Source organism: Mastacembelus armatus, chromosome 6 (genome assembly GCF_900324485.2).
Source record: "Mastacembelus armatus chromosome 6, fMasArm1.2, whole genome shotgun sequence".
NCBI classification, from domain to species: domain Eukaryota; kingdom Metazoa; phylum Chordata; class Actinopteri; order Synbranchiformes; family Mastacembelidae; genus Mastacembelus; species Mastacembelus armatus.
This window is the reverse complement of record NC_046638.1, coordinates 8,082,134-8,108,232: the sequence shown is the minus strand read 5'-3', so window position 1 is coordinate 8,108,232 and position 26,099 is coordinate 8,082,134. Positions and strand designations below refer to the sequence as shown.

At 38.7% G+C, this 26,099-nt stretch overlaps 1 protein-coding gene across 1 annotated transcript; it reads right to left on the bottom strand.

Annotated features, from left to right (window-relative positions):
• Positions 1-5,452: 5,452 nt before the first annotated feature.
• On the bottom strand, positions 5,453-24,985 carry cd82b (CD82 molecule b). The gene is made up of 9 exons (XM_026310549.1): positions 24,857-24,985; positions 19,439-19,509; positions 17,705-17,777; positions 12,815-12,939; positions 11,834-11,908; positions 10,131-10,229; positions 8,815-8,988; positions 7,570-7,653; positions 5,453-7,349 (listed from the first exon to the last, which is right to left on the bottom strand). Exons 2-9 carry the CDS (start codon positions 19,499-19,501, stop codon positions 7,272-7,274), a joined length of 771 nt encoding a protein of 256 aa, XP_026166334.1. The 5' UTR covers positions 19,502-19,509; positions 24,857-24,985; the 3' UTR covers positions 5,453-7,271.
• Between the last annotated feature and the right edge of the window lie 1,114 nt (positions 24,986-26,099).

Sequence of the window (26,099 nt, the reverse complement as noted above, 5' to 3'; positions counted from 1 at the left end):
GGCACAGAGTCAGCAAGACTCGGAATGGCACTGCCTTCTTTGTGTGTGTGTGTGTGTGTGTGTGTGTGTGTGTGTGTGTGTGTGTGTGTTAATGCACTAGAGAGAGACAGAAGGAGATGGATGGAGCAGGAAAGGAACGCCGGCAAAAAAAAAAAAAAGAAAAAAAAAGAAAAGTGAAGCAAAGAAGAAGCGAGAACAGCCATCCGCAACAAATGTGCTGTGAGGGTTTTGTATTGGGGTGACAGGTGCATTATCATAGGTTAATGAGAAGACTAGTGCTGCCTGTAGCTGCAATCAGGGGGAGCACTGCCTCCACCACCACCTCCATCAATCAGATCAGACATGAACTCCCACTCAGCCACCAAAGCACACATTCACCAACACATAAACACATATGGTAAACCAATGCATGGAGAAACACATACTGTACATGCACACTCGTATTCAGTGCAGAGGCAGCAAAATTATAGCTCCTGGGAAAACAGTGATACAATATTGTGTTTGCAGTTTGGTATAAAAAAAAAAAAAAAAAAAAGTACAGTATGATGATGAGGTATTTATGGACACAATGAAAGATAATTAGCACCCAAAGCACAGTCCTCAGGTGTGATCACCAAAAGATGTTAACTAAGCTGATACTGCAGTCTGTGACTTCTGTGATCACAAAGACAGTGATAAAAAAAGTATTCAGATTATTTACTTAAGGGCCCTGGTTTTTAGGGGAGCGGGGTAGCGGGGTGGGTAGTCTCAATCAGATATGTATGAGGTATGTCAGCCAATATGAATAAACTTCTCTTTAGCTGAAAAAACAGCTTTTCACATCAGAGATTTCAGTATTTGTGTTTTGTCTGTTGTTCAGGTTCAAGGTATGTGTGTTATGGAAAAGTCAGATTTCAATTTGGTTTGCATGCACCAATCAGAATTTAGCACTGGAAGAACTGAACTAGAAAGCAATGACAGTTGCAGGGCTATTGCTCACACATACAGTATATAACACATCAACAGCCACTGCTCTCTATTACAGCAATGCGTCAGTGCGGCTGCCACATTATGGGATGACAAACCCGTGCCTCCTAATGCATGCATGTGTGTGGATGGAGAAGGTCTATTAAAATCATAACTCACTGAATTTACAACCAAGTTTCCAGCTGTTTGGTTTGTCACAAATGGCAGTTGTGCATTTGTCACACAGGACACTGGATTAAATTAAAAATCTTACATATGAAAACACTTCATCAGATTGCAGCTTGTATAACACTAATATTTCTACAGTGTAATGGACTCTGATTCAAAGTTTGTTGTCACTGCACTGTGAAGTGGTTCGAGAATATCATTTTGTAAACAAATTACAAATCTTACAGTTTTGTGTACAAGTGAAAATAAAAGCACCAAGAATTGACTGAGCTGCATCATTGCAGATACACTAACCTTCAAAATAAAGGGACATCCCTCGTTCACGTGGTGCAGAGTCCTTTCTCCTCAGTGTTACTCTCCATGCATGTTTGTGAGACGCGTCCTTTGGGAACCATTACGCCAAAAAAAAAAAAAGTCCATCAGAGAAACGCAAACTTTATGTGCGTCTGCGTAATTTTATAGCTACCCAGGTTAACGTTATGGTATGTCGTGCTACCGCAGTTTAAAATACACAAATCAAAGTTACTTAACACGGTGGCACATTTGGGACTTTGGGGTCAGATGAGGAGAAACGTGTTTTTTTTGGGGGGGGGGGGGGGTGTCCATTTTTCTTCCGGGTGATCCGTACCAAGATCCAGACACTCAACAGCAACACAGAAGATGGACAAGATGTGGGCATCATATAATTTACTGAAAGGCCATGAGATACCAGAATGAGAAGCTACAAAAAGAGCTCAAGAATCTTAAAAACAATTTATTTTGGAAAGGAAAGTAAGCAGAGATGAAATCAACAGACAAAATATTCCCCTAGAAAGCCCAAGAGCAGCAGCACTCGATGAAGTGATCATGACATTTCAGATTTTTAGTGAAAGCTGTCCCGTCTTCTCCTCACATAGGTCTATTTAATATGTATAATAGACTGTGTATATCTGGAAATATATATGAAATGTTTTCTCTATAAACCCGAGACAACACAAATCACAGGAAACATCTAAGACTCTATTGGTCTAGATATTAATTCATCACTGTGCAAAACAGCATCTTAAATATTATAACTGGTCAAAGTAGACCTGATATGAACGAGCTCATACTGTTTAGACGTGATGTAAAATTTGAATCTGCAGAGTAAAAGCTCTTAGATACATAGATACACTATGTGGAGTAAATGTAGCAAAATTATTCTTCTGCAACATTAAATGCAAATACTCAACCAACTCAGTTTGTTTGGTCTTTGTATCAGTCTTCCTTTCTCTCTCACACATCCATCTGGATTGAAGTGGAAAGTGTGTGTTTTCACAGACTCGTATTACTGATGTGCACCAGTGTTTGGCGAGGCGGTGGAGCAGTGCCAGGGTGATTGCAGAGGTCTTCTCTCTCCATGAGCCAAAGAGGCCACATGGAAAGGAGAGCTGGCCCTTAGTGCTCTGGATTATCCCACAAGAGGAATGGGGGGGGGGGGGGGGGGGCAGCGAGGACGAGAGAAAGGCTCTGGCGCTGTTGGTGTGTTGCTCTTCATGCTGGATTCTACAAGCCACTGGGCAGGAAATGAGGCAGAGGACACCCGCTGACCTGCAGCCACTTGCTGCCTTTCAGTCTGTCGCAGAAACTATTTTAACAGCTAATGGAACTAGGCTGATCCTCCTTCCAGCCCATACAAGGGGACTGTGACTCATACTGCTCATTTCTGATTAAAACTCCTTGGGTTTAAGCATAATCTGCACCAGACATGGGATAGACCCAGCTAGTTATGTTATTATACAGATCTATCAGACGGATATGTGTACCAGATTGTGTGCACACTGTTTATGTATGATCCCTCAGAGAGATTAAAAACAGGAAAGCCTGTGAGGGTCTGTACAGGACGAAGGGACCATGCAAGTGGGTGAGCCTGCAGGTGGATGTGGGGTCCAGTGGGGGTGACTGAGGTGAATGTGGGGGTGTTGCCTGAACATGTCCCTAAACGTCAACAGGATGCTAACAGGAAGCAGGCCGGAAGCAGTCTCAGAGAGATCTCCACCTTCATCTATGTTGGACAAGCACCAGCTGAGTGGAGGACTAACTAAAATAAAAACACACACTGATAAGGAGAAAAATGGTTAGAGAGAGAAACATGTATCTCATTTGTCTGCATGAGAACTATGAAGTGCTGTGAAATGCATATTAATAGAAGACCCTGTTGCAAAAGGTTTATCTGCCTATCACATTATCTCTACAAATCATATTATTTTAAATCACTCCAGGTTGTTCGGGGCTTCCTGAACACGTGGACTTGACATTTTTATTATTCATCCTTTTATTTCAGTTTCAATGGGATCATCAACTGTCTCACTTCCTCTGCCTTGAACTCACCAACTGACAGTTATGTGGAAAAAGCAGAGGAAGTGTTCCTTCCTTATTGTGTTTGACCTGGATATGTGTGTGTGTGTGTGAGAGAGAAAGAGAGAGAGAGAGAGTGAGAGCAAGAGAGAGAAGAGTTGATGAGTGCAGCAGCAGCACACTATCTTGAATAAAGGGCCATTTAGTTTTCCACAGTTTAAAAAAAACCTCAGTCATGTGCACCAGGTCTGCAAACATTCTTTAATTAGGAATTAACCGAGTGACTTTTTTTCTACATAATCCCTAAATAAAGAATATTTTCAGTATCAGCTCACTGATGAATAGCTAATTAATCAATCAACGCCATTATCTATAAGATGTCAGAAAATAGTGAAAGAAATCAGTTGAAGGTGATCTTCAAATGTCTTGTTTTGCTTAGCCAAGGCCAAATATATTCACTTTACGTCCACGCATAACAAAGAAAAGCATTAAATTCACACATTTGAGAAGATGAAAAGTGCAAGACCAATTATTTGATTATAAAAATAGTAGCAGACATATTATATAAATACTAATGATTCTTTGCAGCTCAATAACATGTATATAAATAGGACAGCAGTGCAACAATTACCTGGAAGATAATGTGACACTGTTCTGTCATCAGTACAAAACCCAAGTTCACTTTACATGACATGAAACAGGCAAAAGCAGCAAATCCTGAACATTTACGAGCTGAAACAGACAAAGTATTATTACATTTGCTTGACAAATTACTTGGATGATGGTATTTAGGACTGACTTGTTGATCATTGTAATGGATTAACTCTGTTTCTGCACATTTTTACATTCTAAGAATAAAACAATTGTGTAGGAAGACAAGGGTTAAGTCATCCAGAAACTATTTTTTCAGAAGTTATGTAGACAGTCATATTGTAAGTTCTGTATATTCTTGTGGCAGTTTTAAGCCGTTTGGCTACCAAAGCACTCCAGTATTTATTTATTTTTTGGTTTGATTACTTTGATTACTGACTATGATGTCAGTGGGTTTTCTGTTTGAACAGATGAAGATCTAGCAAAGTTGATTTTTTTTTTTCTTTCCAATAAAATATTGTGAGCTTTCTTTCAGTGTGTGGATATTGCTTTTTTTTTCTCCCCTCCCCTCACAGCTCCCACAGCTGTTGCTCTTATGTCCAATATCATGTATTTAATGAAATGTTTGGCACTTGAAGCACTCGGCATGGACAGAACTCCCTGATGAGATTTGGCTCTGTTCAGTTTCCTGAACACTGTCCCCTGAGAAACTACTAAACCGTACTCATTATACTGAGGTTAAGTGTCTTAGACAATAGTGGATTAAAGCAGCAAGGTTCGTGCTGTGATTGGATTGTTTCGCGTAAAAGCAGTGCTGGTGAGTCAGTGGTGAGGTATTAGCTTCTGCAATGACATGACATCATGAGACTCCCTTTCCTTGATAAGAGTTGTTGCAATTAAACCTTGCGAGAGGAGCTCCTTTGTATTTATTGCAGAGGAAAAATCCTTTTACTGCAATGAAATTAATGGATGTGGAGCTCTTTGTTCTGTTCAGCCATGGGGTAGTCAGACTGAATTAACAATACAAAAACTAAATTGGGAAATAATTAAAAAAAAAAAGAAAAAGAAAAAAGAACTAGTCCAGAGGTATAGACTGAAAAAGGTAGTGAAATAACTGATGTCTCAGAGCAACACATGGTGCCCATAATTAAACCTGCAGTTTTTATAAATCAGGGTTTTAGACTATAATTTATCAATTGTTATGTTAAGCATATGTAATTTTACACTTAAAATGCTATAACATGCTATTTTTGCACGTTGTCTATATGTATTTCTGAGTCATTCTGTTAAGTGTGTAGTGCCATCTTCTGGTTGTTCTAGGTATGAAACTGACATCTGACAAGAAAGATCAAATTGTAACCTGCCAAAAAAAAAAAAAAAAAAGTTATTATTTAAACAAAGTGAAAAAGTGTTCCAGTGATTCTAGTGGATGTCAGTTTATTAATAGTTCTCAACAGTAAAAAGAAACACCCAATTTGTCTTAAAATATGACTTAAACGTTCACAATTTTTTTTTTCATGTAACGAAATCATTTATTTTTTGTAAAAGTGTACAAAATATTTTAAACATAATAAAAACCCTTCATCTTTATTAAGATAAATTAATGTTTCAATCTGGCTGACTAACTGTGACAAACAGAATCTGTTTTTTAATGGCCAGTTTCCTCCCTCTTGTACAATGATGCATCATTTCATGAAATGGTATGAAAAAATAGTTACATAAAAGTGCAATGTATCAACTAAACTTACTCTAAATTCTGTCACTGAAATATGTAAGGACTGAGCTGGATATTAACTGGGAGGAGGAAACTCATATTTGTGAATTTTTTAGGAAAGATAGTACGAGTTGAACAGTTGTTTTGTGGTCATTGTACACTGACAATAAAACCAATTCATGCTAGCTTCCAGTTTTTTTTTTTTGTTTGCTCCTCCTCCATATAACCAAACCATGAAAAATAACATTTCAAGAAAACAATCATGCTGACAAGAGAAAATACTTTGTGGTAACACAGCTAGGATGTAAAATACAAGTTTTCAAAATGAAGGCAGGTGTGAGGAACATGAAGGCAACATGATGTTCTAGGCGGGCATGATGGCAGGGTGTCTGTTCATAAACTCATGCTATGCCAAAGAAATTAAAACATGGGCTCAAAAGCAATGACAGATTCAGTCTAAGGGTTTGAATTTTTTGGACTCAGCCTAAAATAGTGCTGACGGGTTGTCATGGCAGCCACATTCTGTACATTATAAACAACAGAGAGGAAACGAACAATAGAACTCTTAAAACAAGAGTGTGTGGGTGACAATTTTCCCATATAAAATGCCGACCAAGCAGTCAAGAGCTGTAAGTCATATATACAGTTGAATAAAAACAGATGACAAGAGAACATAAAAAAAAAGACATCAAATACTCACTCAACACATCGTACACACATTTTCTTCATGATAAACTAGTCATTTTGGAAAGCTACTGGTTACCAGTCAGACACACCCAAGAGGAAGACAGATGTGATTTAGAGTTGCTAACAGATGATGGATAGCAGGAGGGAGGAGGAGGCGGTGATGGGTTTAAACAGAAGTTAATATCAAGGCTACTGTGTACAAGGAGCTGATGACAGAAACCAAAACCTCCACCACAGCAGCCTTGCCTCAAGCCTCTCCTCCACCCTCTGCTCCAAAAATACCAGGTGCAAGATCACAGAGTGGCATTAATTCTTGAGAGCATTTACCAGGCACACACCACACCCTGCTGCCTCCTCCTCATCTCCCTGCCCTGGAGTCAGAAGAAGCTCTGGCGCTCAGCTCACCAAATGTCACTAAAGTGCTCTTTCTACTACTACCTTAAGCTTCATTGAGGTCAGCTATGAAAAATAACAGAAAAATGCTTTTGCTTAGTATCAAATTGCAAAATTCTCAGGGGTCCAAATGTATATATACATATACATATATATATATATCATAAAGGTCTACATAAAAAACACAAATGATAAAATATGAATAACTGGTGAACTTATGTACAAGCTTGATTGAGGTGTGTGTTCTTGTGTGTGGTACATGTGGTGTGAGAAATTTGCACGCTGTCAAGGCAGGAGAAGCTAAAAAGGTGGAGACAGCAGTCTTATTTTGTGTGTCTGTGTGTGGGTACTTAAGAGCATGAGACAAGAAGAGCGAGAGGGAGAGGAGAAGAGTCCATCCATCTGTGTGTGGCGTGAAGCTGGTTCTGTCTTCACCTCAGTACTTTGGTACTTTGGTGTAATCCTCCTGGACAACACTTTTACACAGACACATGGAGAGGATCATCCCGAGGAGCTGCAGGAAACGGAGTTGTCAACTTAGTTATTGATGTGGAAATTGACCACATGGACAACAACTTTCAGCTACGCTACTAGACATAGCTTCACATTCATCAGGCAAACATATAACCGATGTGGTTCTATTTACTGATGTTTATTTGACATCCTTTGGAAATGTCAATGTGAATTTCACATTTCCATGTTATAGCCAGAGAGAGGAGGGGTAGGTACTGTACCTCCACAACTGCGACACCAACACAGATTCCCAGAATAACTCCACAGTTTTCCTGGAGCCATTTCTCCACACTTGTTATACAGCCCTGGAGGAGAGAACAAAAGAGGGAGAAAGAGCGGAAATCTGGTTAAGAAAGAAGTGAAAGGGGTGGGGGTTGGGGTGGGGGGGGCTGAATAACTGCCTGATCGTATCCGGACATGAACAGAGCCTTTTCAAAACACAACTGTTGCCTTTGGACTGAGTCAGTGAGGGGAAGAATAACATGGCTTGACTGGGCTGAGAAAAACGGTAGAGACATAGAAAGAACAAGTTTTCCAAACACGCAAACCAAACATCAGAACAGTGGAGCTTTCCTTGGGTTTGAACAAATCACGCAGCACAAACAATATGAATCAGCTGTTGGTAGGCACTGTACTGATTACATGCAAACATAGTTCCACGTCTAAGCAGGAGTTACACAACATCAATTGATATGACTTGCGTGATGAGTACAGGTGTAGGGTCTATCAGAACCAAACAGACATGGTTCATCCAGCTGAAGAAACAATGAAAACAGTCTGGACTAGAAGATAAAATATTTTCATTTACGTACACCTCAATGGGGCTGGGTAGCATTTCATAGAGAAGCCAATTCAGACTGTGTCAGCTAAGATATCAAGGTATATTGTGTGATATGTACAGCATATCATAATGAGTACTTTTACTTTGGATACTAAAATAAAATTTCAAAAATGCTTTTGTTACTTAAGTAGGAGTTTGAATGCAGGATTTTTTGTAACAGAGTATTTTTAGATCATTACCTTTACCTAAATCAAGACGGCTTTGTTGGTTTTATTACTTTGTATTTACACAAAGTAAAAAAGTTACAATTGTCAAGAATAAAAACATAAGAATGCACTACGTCTTATTTTTATTGTGGTCATGGTCTCATTACTTCTCAAACCACTGTGATGTGAATATAAACATATGACACAGCCTTTCAAAGACTTCCTATGACTGAAAATTGCAGTAAGGACTAAACCACACATACTGAATGGAAACCACCAAAACATTAAATTATATTGACACTAAAAGCTGATCTAAGTGAGGTCCACCAGTAAAATGAACTTTGTCTACAAAAGTGGTTGGGTCAGCACAATGACGCAGACTGTTGGCCTCACCAGCATATTCACACTGATGAGCCCCAAATTTCATTCAACCGCAGTGTAGAAACAGCAGTATAGAAGTTAAAAGTCATGTCATGTACCGTTTCAAAGACGGGCAGGTCTGCGGACATTGCCTGACACAGGCCTGATCCCTTTACGTCTGTGCCAGGCAGGGAGTCATTGCGACAGGAACATGGGTAGAGGTTGTTGGAGCTGTTCTTGATCAAAAGGTTTTCAGACCAGTTTCCTGGACCAGTCCATCCACAGCACTTCATCTGGTGACAGGACAGAACCGGAAGATGGGGAGGTTTTAGGTGAAGAAGCAGCAAAGATGGACACATAAAAGAGAGTGAAGACAGAAATGAAAATAAATAAAATGGAGGCAAAACTAAAAGATTCTTTGTGTCTATGAGTTTGCCTTTCTATTTCGATGTTTTGAAACTAATCTCTTATTGGCTGCTGTTTCCCGAAAGACCTGGGGAGTGTGACTTGGCAGGAAAAAGATAGTGAAGAAAATGAACAACCGATATCGGAGCATGGAGGAGTCTGACTTTAGCTTACTTAATACTTGTTTTGATTTGCTATAGGCTGATTAATTTAATGGTTCAGTTCACCCAAATTACTGAACATATTTTCTCACTAACCCCTGGTGTTTGGCCATGCAAATAGGTTTAGGTACTGAGATTTGAGTTATCTCATTTGTGAAACTCCTCTTGCCAGACCGAACCAATGTAAAAAAGGCAATTTTGTTTATTCTCTTCAAATCACTGAACTCTTTCAAAGTTATTCAGTTATTCACAATAATCCACAGAGCTCAAAAGTTTTCATAGGGATTATTTTATCAGTAGACCATTGTTCCAAAGGAAAGTGTTCACTGGATTATCCAAAGCAAGTTATTTAAAAGTTAATCACCCTTAATAAAATTTTAATCATATCTATTATATTGGAGTAGTTGCAACGTGGATGAGACTTAGACTAATTTCAAAACTAAACACACACACACAAACAAATCAAAACTGAGTTCATGTCATATCATTTAGATCACAATTGTAAGACAGAAAACTGTTCATATTTTTCTTCAAGTTATAAGCCCAAGTAAAAGCTGACAGCGTTACGATACCCTCCCCTAAGTGAAAAGAACTACTCAACAAAACATATGAGGGTAATCATGCACATACACTCTGGAGTAAAGGGGGGGTTTCCCTTCTTCCTATTCTGCAGACATTGTGTGGATGCAATAAACAATAAATAAATACAATACAAATACAATAAAAATAAAAAAAAAAACACCACATGTGAGTAGGGCTAAAAATTCAAAGTGGAGACACCCATTATAACAATATATGCACTCATATTATTGATAACTGATAACTTTGCTTCTGTGTCTCACACAAACCAGGATGAAGTGTCAACTCACTGTCTTCTGAATGTAGTCCCAAGTGTGCTCGGTGGTCCTGTTCTCACCAGTGTAGTTGATTATCATGCCCTTTATGATGTTGGACATCTCATATCTCAACTAGAAAGGAGATGATAATACATGAAAACAATGCAAAACAAGCATTATTGTTCTTAAGAGATGCAAACACTGTAGATAGGAATACATAAGCAGTGTGTGTATGTTTGTATACACTGTAAGGCATAAAAAGATTCAACAGATTGAAAATAATGAAATCAATCTTTGAGGCAGGGTAAAGAAACTGTTGAAGAAAAGAAAACAAACATGCCCACGCTCACTAATTTTCTAAAATTTGCTAGAAAGACCTGTACTTAAGCAACACGTCGGGTGGTACTGCCCTGTGAGGTGTCACACAGGGCGGAACCATCGCACAGCTGTGAAGAGGCAACAGCATGACTGTGTTTATTTGTGTGAGACCACAGAGTTGTGGCAGACACATATTCAGACCTCTACTGGGGATTAGTGAGAGCCTCAACCCATTCTGGGAAAGGGCACCACCCTTCCCTGTGGTGACTCTTAAACACAGGCAGCATGTCTGTATGCTGGAGGGCCAACAGCTGAATAGGCAACAATAGCCTCCACCTATCCTGAGCCCTACAGGGGTAAGGTTTATCAAGGGAAAGTCTTTTTATGTCCGGGAGGGTATGGTCATATTCAAAGCATGAAACTAGCCCGAGTGGTTGGTGTGTTCAAACACAACACTCCTTTCACACGCACAGTGCAAACACACAAGGCAGGTCCTTGGCTAGAGATAGAACTAGACTGATAACCAGATGAACTGCAAAGACTGTAGAGAAATTTGCTCAACAGATGTAAAACTCACAAACAGTAACTGGATTTATTTTTAACTTCCACCTGCTTTTCAGACAGTTGCAGTTGGAAATCAAAAATGAAATATCTGTGGTTTTGTTTCATGTGACTTGTCTGCATTAAAAAAATTCTTTCCTTACTATTAGATTCTCAAGTTCCCCTGCTGTGCTATTTTTTTTGGCTATCTATCAAACCTTTAAACACTGTTAAAGATTTTGTTTTTTTTTTCAACACAACTCTGGTGAATTGGTAATTTCATCTGTAGGGGGCACTGTGTCATCATAGACTTTAGCAGAGTGGTTTCTTTCCATGAGATGATAATTATTGTTTTAGATCAGGTAATGTTAGAGATACCAGCAACACCTCATTCACTGTGACTTTGTTTGCCCTAAACACAAAAACACCCGAAAGGGGGAACCGAAACAACAGTGGAAACTGAGTATAAAAACCTAGAAACTTCCACTGCATAAGTCTCACATCTCATTCAGTCCACCTCCTTCACCCTGGTTTTTAACCAACATTCAATATCATATCAGTCACAAACCGACATCCTGTCACTTTATATTGGCTGTACTACAAAGCTGTGCTCCATCACAGGATGCAGAGCCTCCCTAACAGGTTCAGCTATAAGCTAAACGCTAAACGCAGCCAGACACTACTGTGGAGAGGCAAAGCATATATACCCTTTAGGCCCCAACTGTTGCAGTGGGAGGGAAGATGGTGGGAGAGAGAGAAAGGTGAAAGAAGGTCAAATTAAGAGAGAAAATAAGTGACGGAAAGACAAATTATAGAAGTGAAACTAAAAAGCAAAGGGAGAAAGAAATTTAATATGTACAGTGGAGTTAGTGTCTTACCCGATCTCTTTGGAAGTAAATGAGAACTCCAGCAGTGACCTGGGCGATGAGGATGAGCAGGAGGCAGGTAAAGTACTGAAGGGGATAAAAGGAAATGCTATCATAAGAGTTTCCATTTTTCAAAACGCTAACCATACTGTAGGAAATACATCTTATATTATAAATTAAAACAGCCACATTCCATATTTTATGTGAAAGCAACATGACTTGATTTTCTTTTCTCATTAATCTGCATTTTGCAATTTTAATGCGAGAAATTAAAGTGCCTCGCAAATTCTTATACTTCTCCTTGAGGGTACAGTGGTGTGTGTACGTGCACTGCCAGCTGGTCACTGTCACTGAGAGAAGTAGGTCATGGCAGTTCTTCAGTTAACCCTCAGCAGGTAGCTGTAGGTAGCTCATGCACCCACCCCGACAACCAGAGTAGAGGCTTGTTTTACCCCCTACATCTCATTGCCTTTACCCCTATCAGCCCCCCTCCTCTCAGTAAATCCACAAACAGAGTTGTTGAACCACACAATAATCTGAAATGCTGAAGGGCTGTACTGTTTGCAAGAATCTACAGTATCAGGTGCAGGTTTCATGTAAAACAAAAAGTTTTTGTATGTCTTGTAAGTAAATGATACAGTATGGACAACAAACTACTATGGGAGATCAGAGCGGCAAACAGTAAAGAAAATTTAAAAATTTTTAATGCATTGTTTTGGGCCATTTTATATCTTTATTTTGGATCTAGCAGTAGAAAGTTGACAGGAAATTGAGAGAGAGAGAGAGAGAGAGAGAGAGAGAGAGAGAGAGAGAGAGAGAGAGAGAGAGAGAGAGAGAGAGAGCAATATTGCAGATTTATAACCTATTTTTTTGTGTTGTAGTTTCAAATGTCATTATGTTGCCCTGTTGAGGATGTAAACCTTATGTCTTAAGAGGATGAAAGCAAGCTGTAGCATGACAGCATTAAAGCTCAGAGTGTATGTGATTCCTCACCAGTCCCAGCAAACAACGGATTTCATAGATGGCTCCTATGCAGCCAAAAAAACCCATGGCCATTGACAGGGAACCCACTCCAATGAGAATGTAGGAAGCCACTTTCACTGTGTCTGATGATTCCTCTGGAGAAAACAGATGTAAACAGACAGAAAAAACACAGGAAGAGAGCAGATTACGCAGAACCACTGAAACCTATATGGGCGTCACAAACTACACACCTGCTACAACAGTTTTAAAGCAATAATTTGTATTTAATTTCGGTTGTGCAGTTAAATCCAGCACCCTTTGTAACGCAAAATACAAAATACATGGTATAATCATGGTACAAAATACATGGTATAATCATGGCATAATAACAAAATTAGGGCCCTCATCTTTACAGTACCTTGTTTTTCTACTTTGACTTTAGTGTGTGCTGGAAAACAAATGCAGCTCAGAGAAAGGCCTTGCTCACATACAAACCAATTTTGATACAAATGGTCAAATTGAGCCAAAAATATTTCACAGGGCAAACATCTACTTCTCTAAATACAGAGTGCTCTACTTCCACAAAAGATTATTTTTATAGGCCACTGTAGAGACCTGGACTAAGAGAAGGCAGTGTGCAATGAGATTTTAAAATGTTCTTGTTGGTATGTAGAAATGGAGAGCTCCAGAAGAAGGAGAGGTTGAGGGTGGGAGTAAAGACTGAAATGGAAGATTGATAAAGTGAAGCCATTTTGTGGCTGTGTGTTATCTGGGCTGGAGGAGTTTCAGAGAGTCTTGATCTCAGTCTGCAGATGATGCAAGAATGTAAGCTCTATGAAACGGCTCCGGCTCCTAAAGACTGCTAGGCCAAGCAAATCAGCCAGAACTGACAGAACTGTGACACCTTACTTCTATACATTTGTTAGACGCTCACAGACACAGCCGGTCTATGAACACAACACAGTGTTGCTTCTGAATAGATACAGTTATTCCAAAATCCTAATCATATTAGCTGTTGATATTTCATCTAACAATCTTCATATAGGATATCTAGTACATTCTTGCAGATGCACAATAAAAATTAATTATACTATAGATTATATAAACAAATTGTTACTGTATGTTCAACTCTATGTAAAAGTGAATGAATGTACATAACTGGGGCCAATCCCAGCTGACTGGTCAAAGGGTGGGGCAGACCCTGGATATTTCACCAACCTATCACAGGGCTACCACATAGAGACGGACAAACACTCACACTCATGTTTATTTGACATTCTACATGTTAGTTTTTAATTACTGGTTCTTGTTGGTGTTTTAACCTTTAATGAAATGTTAATAGTACAGAGACAGACAAAGGAATAGTCTAGTCTAGATTATATCAACACCTAATGAAGCTGACGATTAATCAGCAAATTTGTTTTTAGTTATTTTTCTTTTCTCTTTTTCATCTCATTGTAAAACTAAATGCCTCTGAGTTGTGGACTGTGGACTGAACATTTGATTGCATTACGTTCATCTCGGTAAATTATAATTTCTGTGCATTATCTTTTGGACATAAATGTTTTACTGAACCGAGAACATTATGTATAAACACATCATTACACGAATGGCTGACTTTACATGGGTTACCAGAACAGTGCATGTTGTGGTGGTTTGAGACTAATTGAAAGGTAGAAGTACATCGGTCAACATATGCAGTACGTTGTGGGCGACATTTAAAGGAAGGCAGACATACTGTATGTTCTATATCCAGCACACTATTGATGTTATTTTAGTTTCTTTCATATACACACACGCCCACATAGACACACTCCCTCATTCTAACTCTTACACTTAGATGTCCATGAATTACCTAGAGAGCTGGGCAAATACATTCACCATGTTGACTGTGGTCAAACCAAATGATCCAAAGCATGCAAATGTGCTATGGCATAAAGATCACTATCTAGAGCAGAGGTAAGACAGAAACAAGGATGCAACAAATTCAGTGCTGAACCAGCTCTGTATGATACATTTCAAGCTTTCCTTCTGCGAGCGACCATGATGTCCACAATACTAGTCTTAATGTTTGCTAAAAAGATTGCAACGTATTTCATTGCACATGTGGAAAATTAAATCAATGAAATAAACATTTACTTTTGAAGTGGACCATCAACATATTTTCTTCTGAGATCATAAGCCGACTGTTAACTTTTTGAAACTACTATTGAGATAGATGCTTGTGTGTGGCTTCTCTGCAGCCCAGTGCTTAATGATCACTTGTTCCAGTAAAAACACACACCCTGAAGTTAGAGAGAGCCTCATGTAACACTCATGCCATCTCAAAGCAATTCTCCACTGTGACCACTACTAAAATATTCATCTGAGCAGTTCCCTAATATTCTTGGCACATTATACCCAGTAGATCAAATGTATGAATGGACTATTTCCTCTTACATCATGTAACACCTTATGGTATAACAAATGTTGTATTTCAGATGCAGTTTTTATCATACACTCTTAAAAAGGAAAGTCTTGTAAACTCAAAACTGTGTGTCCTCTCAGGCCAAGTCCCAGGAATATCAAAGCTGCACAGAAACAAATACTTTACATCCCTCCATCTGTACAACTAGCATCTGTGTTCCTCTGTGGTAATATTAAAATACAACTTTCCTGAAGTCAGCATGTGTTCCCTGGGTTACTGCACTGCTCTGTCATGTATTATGGCACACCTCCATGTAGGTCTCTGCTAGATATTCTAAAATAGTTCCTTGGGTGGTTTCCATGGAAATTTCCATTTAAAGAGGTAGGAAATATGGTGTTCTTCAAGAAAGCTATTAAGGGTGGTGGAAGGACTGTTTGGTACTGCAAGTCCTTCTGTAAACACGAAGAGATACACTTTGAGCTTGTGTGCACCTACAGAAAAGAGACTACTGACATTCTGAACAGATTAAACATGTAGAGATATGTAAACATTTCTCTTTTCTCGGCGTGTGACTGGAAAGTTTCTCAATAGATCTCCAGCATATTTCCAAACTGTACTTTGGCAGACTCTCTAACGCACAGACTTCATTTCCAAGGCAAACTTTTATTTAAATAAAATAACACAAGCTGAATTTTGGAAAGTGTCAGCAAGATAAATTCAAGATAGCGCATCACTGGGGTAGACTATTAAGAGCACTGCACTGATATGGAAGGGTGTACACTGAGGAGAAGTGCCCTTTCAAGTGAAAAATAGTGGGCCTGAAACAACAACATTCCCAATATTCCCCTACCTGAAGTCTCAGGGAACAACTGCAGAGGCCTCTATTAAAATAACCCATAAAGAATGGAAACTGAAAAAACAGAAACTTCCTGTTTATGCTCAGGCAATGGTACAACTTCTGTGGGGAACATACAGAGTCAACAAACAGTTGCCTGCAGCTTTGGTTTTTGTTCCTTCACTGAGTGGTAAGAGATTTCCAGTTAAGTTAGAAAACCAGCAACCCAGGGAGGAGTTGATGTTGACCTGATCTGGGTAGATGGAACAAAAATACATGGAGGAGAGAAGGTCATCAAGCCTTTCACAGGAAGGGATATCCTCAGGGTATCAGCGAAGCAGGATCTCTGCTATCTCCAGAGGAACAGCTGGATTATCATAACAATAGGACTGAGGCTGGCAGAGATGATGGATACTGTACTGTGTGCATGTACTGAAGGTCTGGCTGCAGATAAGCAAACTCAGCTCAGTAACCTTGGAGTGATTCCTCCAAGAGCTGTAATAGGAAGATTCAGTCTGAGTGGTTTAGAACAGGACTTCCACGCAAGTCAGTTCTGGATGATCTTCGACAAAACAACAGTATTTTCCCATCTTATTACTCAAAGCAGCAGAGACCTCCAGCCTAAATATAGATTTTTTTCAGGCCTATCTGGCTTTTTCAACCATTTTTACTAGAGACTGCAAAAAAGAAGCTAAAAAAGTAACTTTTTTTTTCCCACCACTGATGAATCTGCTGATTATTTTATTGTTAATGCATCATCAGACTTATCTTTGCGACCCACATCATAATATGCACAGGAAAGGGGGTACCACAGTCTAATTGAAAGAAATGCTAAATCTAATTTTCAACATCTATTAGGTTGCCACATAAGAAATTGAAAGAATTCGTCCTTATAAACTGAGAACACTTCATTGCTGTTCTCAGCAGTGCTCCATCTGGGATGAATACACTGAAAGCATTTATAAAGATTTATGGCAACTAAGAGTTTCCATCCTTGGTTCCCTGTTCTTTTCAGGCAAGACTGGAACTGGGTTTCATTTTTACTTTCGCTAGTGTCTCAGTAGATGAAGTCAGACACTTTACTTTCTCTGACAAATCTGATAACTTTGCCTCTTGCTGCATGCCATTTGGAGGCTTGGTTTCTTTCTTACTATGCAGCATCTACAAGTATATGCAACACTAATGTGGGTTGAAGATTCTGTGTTCAAAGTTCAAAGTACAACTCAGTGGAAACTGTGGGGAAATTGAGCTGCTGTTTACCAACATAAGATGAAATAACTTGAAATGCCTCATAATCAGGAGCCTGACACCTCCCATGACTAATTTACTCCTCTGGATCTCAACAGATGTGTGTCAGTGGGTGTCTGGATGTCTACGGGGCAGCTTTTGAGTGGTTGAGAAAGTCATCTGTGAGTCACATTTTTGGCTCAGTGTGAACATCTTTTCGTGGTTCTTTGGGAATGAGTCCTATGGGATAAAATCCACATAAGCTGCACAGAGTAGGCCAAGAATTTAACATTGGACATGTACACTCTATAGTCTGTATTTCCACTTAAAATGTGCTTAGAACAGCTGAACTGACATGGGTCAAAATTGCTGAATGTTTGCTGACAAGAGAATTATCATTAAAGGATGTGGCACCAGAAATACATTTGTCAGTTAATGTTGTAACACTTACGTAGAACAGCGATGAAGCTCTGGTTATCAAGGAGAACCCACAACCCAAAGCCCATGATAAGTGCTCCGAAGATCTGCAGAGAGAAAACAGAAAAAGAATCAGGCAAAGAGCTGATACTGGTATGTCTTAAAGAGAGGGCCTTATTTTGTTTCCTCAGCCTGTCACATCTGGGATTAATCAGATCCCAACTCTTTTTTTTCCTGGCTTTTTGTCTGCCTGTGTCTTTCTCTCACAGCAACACGCAGAGGAACAGAGGATCCACTGATATTCAACACGTGTAAGAGTGAGGTTTCTCCAAACGAGGACAGAGGCATGGTGGCAGTTTTCTCAAGCTTTTGGTTTTACTTATCTGATCCTAATGGCGCATATAATGTAAAAGTGAAAGTTTGAAGCTGAAGCCTGACGCTTGACTGCAGAGTGTCCCAGAGTCCTAAAATAAGCCCTGAAGTGACTATCATCCAGATGAAGCTCCCAGAATCTCTTTCTGGGAATCTCATGCACCCATGTGGTTCCACCTCTCTGAGTCCAACGCGTTTGAGAACAGTTCTCATACTTAATCAGACCCAGAGCAAGTGGCCTCTGCCAGTCCATTTTTTATGCAGATGTTTAGATAAGTGGATGAGTGTTTATAGGAACGTTTAAATAGTAGTTAGGCCAAAAACAGTGGTTCAACAGTTGCCTAGTAACAATGAAAAGACATTCCAGCAAGCTGCTATTTTTTTTTCCTTTTCTGTCAACAAAAAAGACAAGTGCGATGAGCTGCAGGTTGAAAAATGTGTTCTGTGTGATCAGTGCTATACTTCAGAAGTTATACTTCAATAACCTACAACAGTAAACTGAACGTTGCAATCGCACTGAGTGAGATCAAACCAATGTGACATGAGAAGAATCAATAGATCTTGGCTAACACATTTTGTTACTGGGATCTGAAAATCTCAGAAAAGTATCTGTTTGAATCTTCCCTTGTAATGAGGCTATGAAGTTTAGAACTGAAGTTTAGAACTGCTATGTAATTCGGAGGGCCCTTGTTCAGAAGTTGTGGGGTACTGTAGAGGGCATCCACAAATGAGAGGTTCTGCTGATGCGCTAGCTTCCCTCACGAACTGCCACCCATCCCCAACTCCAAAACAGTAATTAGAGTCTTGATTAAGAGTTGTGCATTTAGAGGGACTACTGAGCTCCTGGCAGCAATCATTAGCCCACCACTTCCTGACCTCCCCAGAGTAACCTGTCCATATGGACAAACACTGACAAACACACATACTTCTTATTATAAAACATTTCAGTGTTCACATCAAAAGCTCTGTGTCAGGTTTACAACAGACACAGACTCATTGGGGGGGGGGGGCTGAACACCCTTGCACACTAAATTTTTGGAGTTTGGGGTTTTAACTTCCCCTGGATTTTATGTTGTGCCAGAGTATGAAAGGAGGAAACACACAGAAACCATCTGCTGTTGTTTAGACCTGGCTGAGCTGAGGTACTCTGTAAAGTCTCTCACCCGAGGCTGAGTCTCAGCAGTTTTCCCCCTTGTCTCCACTAACTTTTGCTGCTATTTAAATAAGGACACTAAGTCAAATAAAACCCTAAAAGACAGAGAGGTCTCTATGTGTCATGAGTGTCTGCAGAGGTATCTCTTTATCTAAGACAAACAAACTGCTGAAGAGCAAGTCACATGACATGATTCTTTGCAGCATGGGCGCCAAGTGGCGATGAAGAAATGTGATTACTTACAAAAAAGAGGAGGTTGAAGAGAAACAAAAAATACTTGGTGACTGTGATGCATCCTTTCCCCATGGTTGTGTCTGAAAGAGAGCAGTAAACACAATTTATTGGTTAAATTAAACATCAGATGGTAGTTTTGCAGTATAGTGTGGGTATAAAAGATAAAAAGAGAAGACAGACACAAGATGGAAAAAAGACATAATAGACCAGGGACAGCCAGCCTTGAGATAGCCTTGCTTTAATGGCATATTATGTGAACCACAGAACAAGGACATAGGAAAATCTACACAGTTGGCTTCTTGATTAAATACAGTTTTAATCTTCAAAGCAATATCAGCCTATTGTGTTTTCAACCAGCACATTTCTACAGTCTTAAACAGCCCAACCTGCTCTAATCACCACCTCTATAAGACAACAACTATTGTCATAGAATATTAGGTGTTATAACAATAATGTATGCTTCTTAAAGCCAGTTTATTACTGGGTCTCATTGTATTCTTTCCAAACAAGTATAACCACCTGGGTGGGACAGATCTGCAGAAAGACCACCACAAAGTGGTGGGTTGTGAAGTCATGATAGCTGTGTGGAAACCATGACAGCATACCAGACATGCTATTGTCAACACGAAAAGAAGGAAACTAAGATTAGGCAAGTGTACTGCTTTGTTTGCTAGTAATTACATGCTTGTATTCAGTATTTAAAGCCAAATATGCCAGAATGGTAGCTTATTTACATATATCCAACTCCTGTCAACAGGTCTGTCTCGTTTATGTCACATGACCACAAACCAGACAGCATGATAATGTTGTAAACTAACCCTCAACACAAGCTGAGATCTGTTGCAGTCTGACATCTTAAGTTTGAGCATGTACAGCAACATCTGCACTGAGTGCAACAGTGCAACATCACACTCACATGTATATTTGTGTTTCCTACACTTACGACTGCAGTCAGTAACACCTCTGTAAGGAACACTTTCCTTTAACACCTGGAGGCCAGGCTAGCACCGCATAGAGAGTAGGAACACTTCATGAAACTCTCTGGCAACACGATTCAGCCTGGACTTTGAAAATCCAAAGAAAATATTTACCACAACCAGACCTTTTCCTTCACTGGGAGTACTGAAAATGTAACCTGCCATTGTGGTTATTTGAGAAGTTTAAAAATATCCCAGTTGAAGACAGCTCTCCATGTATCAGATGACAAGATTTTCTCTTCTCCCTGTCTCTACACCAAAACTGTAGGTTCTTCCCGAAGCCTGTAATAGTGTGTACTTTTGTTAAATGTGTATAGTATAAACTCATCACATAGAGTTTAGTGTGTATTTATGAAATATAAAAGATACACATTTTTCAATCCTTCAAAAACAGTTCAATAACTTTTTGGTGACTGCTTTTTCAGGCATGTCATACTGAAAATGAATGTTGTGTTATGGCTGGGTGACTGGGAAAGTCAAGGTTGTCATGTTTCACGAAGCCAAATCTAGTAGCAGTGGTAATCAACTAATGTGGGGTATTTCCAGGCAAATTACTTTTGAATTACCTTGGAAACACAACCAAATCACTTGACAATAAAGCATAATTACCCTGCTGACATATCTGAATCACATCTCTCTGCTTTCAGACTTTCATCTTCTTGACGAGTGTGATACATGTATCATGACAACAGGAAATGAGCTACAGCACATAATAATGAACAGGGTATCTAAAAAGAAGCACACAATTATTATTGTAACACATTTTCAATTATATAGTAATAGTTACTAAAAATATAAACTTTTTCCATTTTTATTCAATTACTCTACTCAGTTCATTTCATGGGTCAGTAGGATGAATGAAACACTGAATGTAAAGAAACAAAAACTGCTAAAAATCTTGGGAACTATCAAATGAACATTAGTTATTTTGTAAAATGCAAATATGTACAAATAAATCTAAGTGTGATTTTCTGATCCAACATCCAACATACAAAATCTACAAAGTGACCCATCAAGATGGCTGAGGTTAATATAGCTATTATTATTTACTTGAAAACTTCAATACCAACATGGTGTCACATTAAGTTACAAAACTGCACACAATACAAAGCCTAAACTACAAAGCAGACAACCTTGTAAAGTAGATAATCCTTGACTGGAGATTGCTGGTCTTTATATCTCGATAATAAGCAGAAGTGTGGATTAAAATAGGCTTACTTATGATGACTATTGTTTGTTAACTGAGCCCTGTCCCTGAGAAAACAATTCCTCATTGCATTTTTTTTTTTCAAAAAAACAAACTAAATAGACTACAAGGACCAGCCCAACCTATTCTAAAACAGTCAACTGACGATGTTGAGGTTAGCAGCAAAACCAAGCCAAACCATATTTACACAGAAATTTTTTGGCGTGCACACGCTGAGCAGACAAACTGTGGGGCTTCATGTTTTTCTGAGACTACCTAGGCAAACCCTATCACACTGGATTCCCTGAAAGTTAATGACAAATCTGTTCCACAGTGAAAATAAAAACTGGACAGTCCAATGGAAATTCAAAGCAGAGTCAAACAGCAGGTCCAACAAACAAGTCTAATTATTACCTGGTGTAATAGTTACAGTTGTATTCTTGATACTACTGCAACCAAAAAAAAAGAAAAAAGAAGAAGAAGCAGCTCAAGCTCATGCTGCATAGAATATGTACTGTACAGAAACAAATACCAATTGCCTGGAGAAAACTACAAAGCTGAACTTTTCAAACTCTGTGACCTCACATAGACATTTCTTTCCCTTCATAGCCTCCACTTCCCCTCACTGTGGTTTGGCAAAGGTGTGATGACCACTGCATAGTCTTTGGGTTGCACTAAAAAAGGTGCTGTAGTACATAAAGCCAGTTCAGAAGCATGGGGTACAGAGATGATCATGAGGATAGCATGTTAGTGTTTCTGTAATGGACCCAGCAGGGCTCCACTACAGCCCTGTTGTAGACAATAAGTAATAAGTTTTAAGTAAAGTAAAAAAACCTCCATTTACCACATATATTCATAGATGACCCATTTACACATCTGTGAGACCATGACATGGTCTACACCACACTGGAAAATAAATCCCTTAATACCATGCCAGAATCCATCTGAAACAAAAGGACTGTTTAGTATTGAAAAGGTATTCAGGTGAATAACCAGGATAAGCGTATTTTTGTTTAATTAAGATGAAACACCTGTTTATGTCAATTCAATTGAGTAATACCACACCTTGCAAGAACAAGTTCTGCATTTATCTTGGATAAGAAAAAACTGTGGTGTAGACAATGATTCATCACCCTGAGTTGCCTCATCGGTTGATAAGTGTTGGTGAATTCTGTGGGACGTAGGGGACGTCTCATTTAGCATAAAGTGGTGAATTCCCCCACTGTAGAATGTCCCACACTTAGTGAAATTTATAAAGCATCTATGGCAACAAGATCAAACAGAGCAGAAGTGGCTTTAGATCTTATAAATAATCTTTTAAATGATTTAATCTACATAGAAAAAAGAATGATACCCATTACCTGAGGTAAAATGCTTTAAATTGGCTTTATTGATCTTGCTCTAAAAGAACTGGCTGAGACACAGTGACTAGGAGCAAACAGAACAGGCAACATGTGACTTGATTCTCTAATAGTTTAGGGTCTGCACAGAATCAAATAACTCACCAACAGCGCTCTGTGATGGCTTTTCATGAGACACTGGGTAGATATGTGAGTTGTTATAATCCAGTGGTATACTGCAGCTGCCAAATACATGACCGAGTAAACGGACGGTAGCCAACAAACATTTTGGCCTAAGCCAAAAACAACTGTTAAAACAAATTAATAATATTACTTGTCTCCAAGTAACTGAAAAATCTATTCATAATTTCTTCAGTCAAAACTAAATAACACTTAAGTTCAAGGTAAAGTGTATGAGATCAGAAAATAACTGAGAATTGAGAACACATTTTGCATGACCTATTAGATGTGGCTACTCAGATATGGATTTCTGCCTGTAAACCACAATATTGCTTAAAGCTTCAAACTAATGCAAGAGAGCTGCAAGAGAACTATGGCAAGTGGATGTTACCTTGAACATGTGATGTTTCTCTGTTAACTTTTGCCCTAGAAATACAGAAGTACAGCTCACCAAGGCAACGTTCAATAACCTGTCAATAATGGGTTTGTTGCCCCATGGAAACAAGCTTTCTTTACAGTAATAGTGGAGGTAACTGCAACATAGCTTTACATAACCAGGGTTATGATCACACACAGTTTCATTTTTATTTTCAATAATTTGGTAGCTAATACACTTTGTCAAAGCCAATGGCTTCATCACATTGAGACAAAAGGTCTTTTAACATTGAGACACTGGTCCCAGTGATGAGGATGAAAACACATTGTACATTCTCTAGTTGGGAAGTGAAACAAAAACATTTCAGTCTTTCTCCATATGCTGGACCCATGCAGGGCACTACTTATGAGATTAACTGCACAGAAATGACTCCATGAAGAGGAAAAATCATATTATGAATGACAGAAAACATATTTAAACCTTTACCTTAGCATTAAAGAATGTTTTTTAATATCCAATGGTTATATGAGCATTGACAGTTTTCTCTAATCATTCCTCTTGTTCATAGTATAAACTCAGTCACATCAATTTTTTTTAAAGTAACTTTTCTTTGATTATACTAACAGCGTCATATAATTAAGCTTCAGATAAACCTTAGACTAACCTTAACGTTACATTTGTCCTCCATCACTCACAATAAAAGCAGCCTTTAGTTAAATGGCCACTTGTTACAGTAAACAAAGCATTTCGACATTCGTCTGGACTCCTGAACATGACGTTAGTTTTAAAATAGACTTGAAAAATAGTGAATAACTATATCCTGTAACTGATACAAACTTAGTATAACGTTAGTTAACTTACAAAGCCAGAAAACGTTAAGACGTCAGTTGACGTTAAGTTGCTGCATTTTGGTTTGCCTGTGAACTCAAAACGTAACTAATTATTTTATTGTAAATTTAAGGCTATCAGGAAGGTGAAGTTAAGAATATTATCTTTTCTTTCACCTGTTTCAACACTTCATCAAAAGTTATCGACACCAAACTAACCACAACAGACCGTTAAAAAAAACGTTACTTTTACCATTAACATCAACTGTAACGTTAAAGTCACAGCGGTTAGCTAACTTCAGCTAACTTTAGCTAACCTCACTGCTGGACCATGTTCAGCAGAAAACCTTCGCTTAGTTTAGTACAAATCTGGTCATTCACTCTCGTTTTTTCTGTGGCTGCACTAAAAAGTTCTCTGAAAGAAGAAAAAGCGATGGCGGCAATTCTATCACGGTGATGTGCATATTCTGGCACGATCTTATATTATTAGTAGCGTTAGTTAGAAACACGTAGCTTAACGCTAAACATGGTCAACACTTACTCAGATTTCTCCAAAGGTGGTCGCCGTAACCTAAAGTTAGTGTAGCTGTCGCCCGAGGTGTCGACCGTCGTCTGTCCTGCTCGTTGTGAGACTCTGCTGGTGAGAAACAAGACGAGTGTGTGTGGGAAATTGTTCACACCCCCGCCCACTCCTCAGTCACTATAAGCCACGATGTAGCTAACGTTAACCCTCTGATGCCCTCACCGTGCAAGTAGATCTGCTATCACATTAATACTTGCATGTAACCTAGCTAGTATATTTTCATTAAGTACATGTACTTTAACGCACATTTCACCATTAACCATTTGAGAGAAAATGTATTGAGAACTACTTTGAAATTTGTTTTAAGTGATTATGCATCCAAAGATAAACATTAATGGGTCCAACTTCGCAAACGTGAGTAATTACTGTCTTCTTTATTTTAATTTATTTTGAAAATTGCTGAGGTTTGGACCATTGCTTAGCCAAAACAAGCATTGTTTAGGTGTCAGCTCAGGCTCTGGGTAATTGTGATAATCATTTCTCACTATCTTCTCAATAATAGCAAACTATCTCATAAGTCCAGAAACTTTTATATCTTGTGATTATTGATCTTCAGTTTTCATCTGGTGATCACATAGACTGAGTTATGAGATTATCACTCATTTTCTGTAATCATGAGAAAATACATGCTTTTTAGCATAATTATAACAACAAAAAATATTTCTAACCAGTCTGTCCAGTCTACATTCATTTGAATTCACAGATAAGACCTGAAGATGATCGTGTTATGACATGTTTAGCTGCTTCTAAACAGAAAACACTAAAAGACAGTGATTAACTTAAATAACAGCTCTTTAGTTTCTTTGTTGAGACGTTAGAACAAAGCTGCAGACTTTTAATGATCCACTTTGTTAAATAATTAAACAAGACATTTTTCTAAAAATGCACCACTCTCAAGCTTATTTCGGGTAGGCAGAAAGTATTCTGTTCAAGACTGCCAAGCTGTCGGCTATGAAATCAATGTGTGCATACACATGCCCAAAAATGAAAATCTCACCCTTGCTTCTAGATAGCAATGATACAACAAGTTTAGTGTTTACTAATGATCATCTCACAGGTAAAAAAACATGTGGGACTACACTGGATGTTTGGAGTGAGTAGAAAGTAGAAATATTTCTGGTATTTCAGTATTTTTTAATAAACTGGTCCCTTAACTTTTTAATGCCTTTTATGTCAACTTGAATGTATGTATTATCATTCA

Bases quoted from the DNA above. Each gene is read 5' to 3' on its own strand.
- cd82b (XM_026310549.1), bottom strand. From the start codon at position 19,501: ATGGGGAAAGGATGCATCACAGTCACCAAGTATTTTTTGTTTCTCTTC. The intron at 12,940-17,704 runs GTAAGTGTTACA...TGTTTTCTCCAG, and splicing joins GAGCTTCATCGCTGTTCTAC to AGGAATCATCAGACACAGTG. The intron at 10,230-11,833 runs GTAAGACACTAA...TCTCCTTTCTAG, and splicing joins TTTACTTCCAAAGAGATCGG to TTGAGATATGAGATGTCCAA.